This window comes from Protomyctophum bolini (assembly GCF_963924005.1).
Source record: "Protomyctophum bolini genome assembly, chromosome: 15".
Taxonomy (NCBI): Eukaryota; Metazoa; Chordata; class Actinopteri; order Myctophiformes; family Myctophidae; genus Protomyctophum; species Protomyctophum bolini.
Window position 1 is genome coordinate 22577962 of NC_137876.1, and position 5000 is coordinate 22582961.

The 5000-nt window shown below is 43.9% G+C and overlaps 1 protein-coding gene across 3 annotated transcripts in view; it reads left to right on the plus strand.

The window, feature by feature from the left end:
• The window catches only part of arhgef10 (Rho guanine nucleotide exchange factor (GEF) 10), a 120566-nt gene that overhangs the window by 53043 nt on the left and 62523 nt on the right, over nt 1-5000 (plus strand). For 2 of the 3 annotated variants that reach the window (XM_080784570.1, XM_080784571.1), the window contains exons 9-11: nt 2207-2323; nt 4383-4494; nt 4694-4806. In XM_080784570.1, the coding sequence (XP_080640696.1) occupies nt 2207-2323; nt 4383-4494; nt 4694-4806 (342 nt within the window). The remainder of the gene's footprint in view (nt 1-2206; nt 2324-4382; nt 4495-4693; nt 4807-5000) is intronic. The other variant, XM_080784572.1, reaches the window with a different exon arrangement.

Below are 5000 nucleotides of genomic sequence, written 5' to 3' on the forward strand. Positions count from 1 at the left end.
GGAAGACCCACGTATGTGACAGTGCAAATACCATGCCTTCATTAGGGAAACCCCAGAGGAAAGACCCGTATGTAACAGTGCAAATACCATGCCTTCATTAGGGAAACCCCAGAGGAAGACCCACGTATATGTAACAGTGCAAATACCATGCCTTCATTAGGGAAACCCCAGAGGAAGACCCACGTATGTAACAGTGCAAATACCATGCCTTCATTAGGGAAACCCCAGAGGAAGACCCACGTATGTAACAGTGCAAATACCATGCCTTCATTAGGGAAACCCCAGAGGAAGACCCACATATGTAACAGTGCAAATACCATGCCTTCATTAGGGAAACCCCAGAGGAAAGACCCACGTATGTAACAGTGCAAATACCATGCCTTCATTAGGGAAACCCCAGAGGAAGACCCACATATGTAACAGTGCAAATACCATGCCTTCATTAGGGAAACCCCAGAGGAAAGACCCACGTATGTAACAGTGCAAATACCATGCCTTCATTAGGGAAACCCCAGAGGAAAGACCCACATAATTATGTAACAGTGCAAATACCATGCTCCAACCATGCCTTCATTAGGGAAACCCCAGAGGAAAGACCCCCCACGTATGTAACAGTGCAAATACCATGCCCCGGCCATGCCTTCATGAGAGGGAAACCCCAGAGGAAAGACCCACATATGTAACAGTGCAAATACCATGCTCCAATCATGCCTTCACGAGGGTGAAACCCCACGTATGTATATAGCAGTGGTTTTCAACCAGTGGTCGGAGAACCACCAGTGGTCCTTGTGGGGGGGGGGGGGGGGGGGTTCCAGGTGGTCCCCAGCTAAATGAAGGACAGGTGTTTAACCAAATGGACCCTTATAGATCTTTAACTCTGAGAACTCTCTACACAAAGTAGTAGTAGTAGTAGTAGAAGTCTACACAATTAGAGTATGTATAATAATTGTTTTTGTCATCAACGCCTGTTATATCTCTCCTATGGTACCACGTCAACTCAGCATGGAGTTGTGGACGCTGAGAGGCTACATCTCATCAAATGGTGGTCCGTGGCTCAAATGGCGATTTAAATAATGGGCCTTGATGTGAAATGGGTTAGAAAGCACTGCAATAGCGCAAACATTATGCTCCATGCTTTCATGAGGGGGAAACCCCAGAGGACCGCAAACCCCAAAGGACTTTATGTAAAGCAAACACCCTCCAGCCATGGGTCAATATTACTGTACACATCTGGAGAAGAGGGGGGTACATATCAATGTAGTGTACACATCTGGAGAAGAGGGGGGTACATATCACTGTAGTGTAGACATCTGGAGAAGAGAGAGAGGGGGGGGGGGGGTAAACAAAACAAAAACACAAGAGAGACAGGATTTTGATATTATCGTTAGTTGTTGTTGTTATAAGACAAGAAGAACGGGAAAAGCCTGAGTTAATTTAACCCGTACAAATGGACCCTTTCAGGTCTTCTGTACGCTCGCTCTCTGTGGCTCGCTTTGAGATTGTAGATTGGCTACTTTTGCTACTTTTGTGCAACACCGTCACGTTTCAAAGTCATTACAAAAGTCAAAGGCAATTATCCATGAAAGACATACCAAATGTCAATGCTACAATAATAAATAAATATGTTAAATAATTCAAGACACACGCTGATCTCTCAGCCTACCATTGCAGACGCGTAGTTCCACTTTCCACCCCGTAGCAAGCTCATACCTACAGTAGGCCTCTGTGGTTACTGGTTACCAATTGTAGTTCCCAATTGTAGTTACCGGGCAGAAATGAAGATCCACAAGGATTTCAACTTGTCTCGTCAACTTGTCTCTAGTTCAAATCTACGATTTGCGACGACACTAAACCGTTTCAGGTCCGATTTATACTCTGCGCTAGTGGGACGGTGTCACCGGAAATAACTGAGCTTGTAGATCGGCTATTTTTGGAGCGCGGCACCACCACTTACGACAAAGTATAAATGAAGTAGTAGAACCTTATAGGGCTAAGCCTGATTTATACGTGGTTGCAAGCTGGTGTCGCATGCCGTAAAATGGCAGATCCACAAGCTCACAACTCGTGAGCTTGTAGATCCGCTATTTTTCCGGGCAGCACGCCACCGGCACGCCACCGAGCATAACCCGAGGCTTTTGGCTCGTTGATACGCCAGACGAGCTCCCATCAACGTAACGCATTATATACATGCTCTGCTTCTGTTTAGCTCTCCCAAGATCTGACACGCTTGAAAGAACACTATGAGAAAAAGATGAAAGATCTTATGGCAAATACAGTGGGAACAGTAGAACTGCAGCAGCTTAAACAGAAACACGAGCAGAAGGTAAAACCCGCCTGCCGCTCAGCCCCCTGACTCATCCCCCCCCCCACCCCACCCCTCCCTCCGTCTCCCTGCGCTAGACAAGGTAGTAGTCCCCCCCCCCCCCCCCCCTGCCCTTTTCTGTCGGCCTAGCTAACCCCACTCTGGGCGTCGTCCTCCTGTGATGTGATTGGCTGCTGGTGGTGGCGGTGATGGTGGCGGGTTTGTGTATAATAATTAATTTGCCTCCCTCCTTGTCATTCATTGTTTAACCCATTCTGGGCGGGAACCCCTTTTGGTGTTAGCATTATGTTATGCTTTAGCTATTGAAAAATAGCAGATCTACAAGCTCATAGCTCGCCACCGAGTGGCGCGCTACAAGCTTGTAGGTCTGCAATTCGACGAACGACTGACATAGAAACATAGCTTTTTCAGAAAACTGTCAGGATGTAGAAGACATTTTTTTAATCTGATCTCAAGTACTCAGATCTTACACAAGTCACAATACCACAATGTAGACTCACAAGTGCAAGTCCTGTATTCCAGAGTGTTTCCACTGAAATGACTTGGTTCAGAACTATAAAAGTTGGTTCGGAACTGGAACCAGAAAAATGGCAGCCGCGATTCCAAGAATCTAGAACGGAACCAGTTCTAAGACCAAAGTACTTTTTTAGTGGGAAAGGGGCCTTATGCTGCATTCACATGGGCAGATGCAAAAGATGGCAAAGATCACAGCATACTTTGTCGCTTTGTAAAATCTGTTGCTCACGCGGTCGTGACGTCACCAAGCGTGCGTCCGTAGTGACATGTGTCATTGCAGGCTAGCTACAGTTGTAGCTTTGCATCTGGAAGTTGAACCCGGCTCGGCTTCAATTTGTAGCTTTGTAGCTTTTGCAGCAGCTACAAACGTCGGATGCATCTTTGTATCTTCATGTCGCTTGATTCCATTGACATTGACATTGAATGGTATACTGTATCTTTGCCTCTGCCCGTGTGAACGAAGCATGACATAACACTACCAGGCGTAAAAGTACTCATACAGAATTATTTAATTTGGTTATTATTGAATTATTCATGCTGTAATGTGTTTATCACTTTAACATTACAGCTGGTAGAGGTGGAGCTGATTTAAATGTTACTTCACATGCTGCTGGGTAGATTAATCTAGAACACAGCATCATTTATCATTTCAATTATATGTTTTGTATGAATCTAAATTCACAAACTAACAGGTGACCATAGTTGAGTAAAATGTACAATATTGGCTTTGAGATGCAGTGAACTATAGGAATAAAAAAAAATCAAATGTATAAAGTATATAAGTGTCTCAAAACTGTTACTCTAAGTACAGTGCTAGAGAAAATATACTTAGTACTTTCCACCGCTGTTACAGACTGTGTTTGATTACTGACTGACACACTAGCAAGTTACCGGTATGTGCGTTTACATACGGTACATGGAAAATTTAAATTTAAATTAAATCTTTTCACAGTTGCCGACAACTATAGCAGCCATCATCATTATTTAACCGGACATTATACTACATTCATCCCTCATACAAACCAACTAGAGTTCTCAACAGGCCTGAACATCAAGGCCCGGCCTTAACTGGGCCCTAACTGGTCCGTCCCAAAGCCCGGCCATACATTTTGAGCCCCGGGTCGGGTCGGGTAGGGTCGGATTTGGGCAGAATTTGAGAACTCTCAAATTGAGAATTGGAGTAAAAGTGAAACGCTATAGTCGGCGACATCTTCATAATAGATAAATACACAGACAGACAGAACAGAATTATAATTTTTATTATATAAAAATACGATATATATATTTTGGGTTCGGGCAGAATTTGAGAACTCTAAAACCAACAGGTCATTCTTTCCCGTAAATATTCTGCTGTGGTGGTTCTGTATTGTACATGATCTGACATCCGTCTCCATCTCTCCGCTAACATCGCTCAGGCTTCAGTCAAACCCTACTAAACTAAATCTACCTTTTCAAAAACGTAAAGCAGAAACAAATACAAATAAAAGTAAACCCTACTTGTTGTTTTCATTGATTTAATGAATGTTTCCGTGTTGTCCGAAAGATGCAAAAGCTGGTGAAAGCAGCTAAGGAAGGAACCAAAGATGGACTTGAGAAGACCAAAGCTGCGGTGAAGAAGGGACGATCGTACATCAGGACCAAGTCCTTCTGTCACGGTATGAACATCATACCACAAACGGACAGACAACCTCTCCTTATGTCCTTCCCTAATAGTTTATTCACTTTGTGCTCACTTTCATGATGGCTGGGCAAATCACGTGGGAAGTCAGTCGTCGGATGCAAAATGTGATTGACCGACGACGGTTCATTTAATTTGACTCATTTCATTTATGTGTTGTTCTGCCAACGCTCCAGAGAGGAAGTCGGACTGCTTCGAGGACGACGGCTCGGAGCTCTTCATCGAGGTGGATTGTTTTAACGTGGAGCCGGTGCTCGGGCCCGCCCCAGAGGGACTGTCACAGCAACAGGTACTAGGGCATTCACTTCTAGTCATTTTTACTAGTTGACTAGTTGCCTAGTTTACTAGTCGACTAGTTGTTTAACTACCTATTGTGTAAAAAAAAATAACATATATATATATTTTTTTATAAATATTTGTACATTTAAAAACTGTGTACATTGGTGACTATAACTATAATCTACCTGATCTTGAGGCCTACAA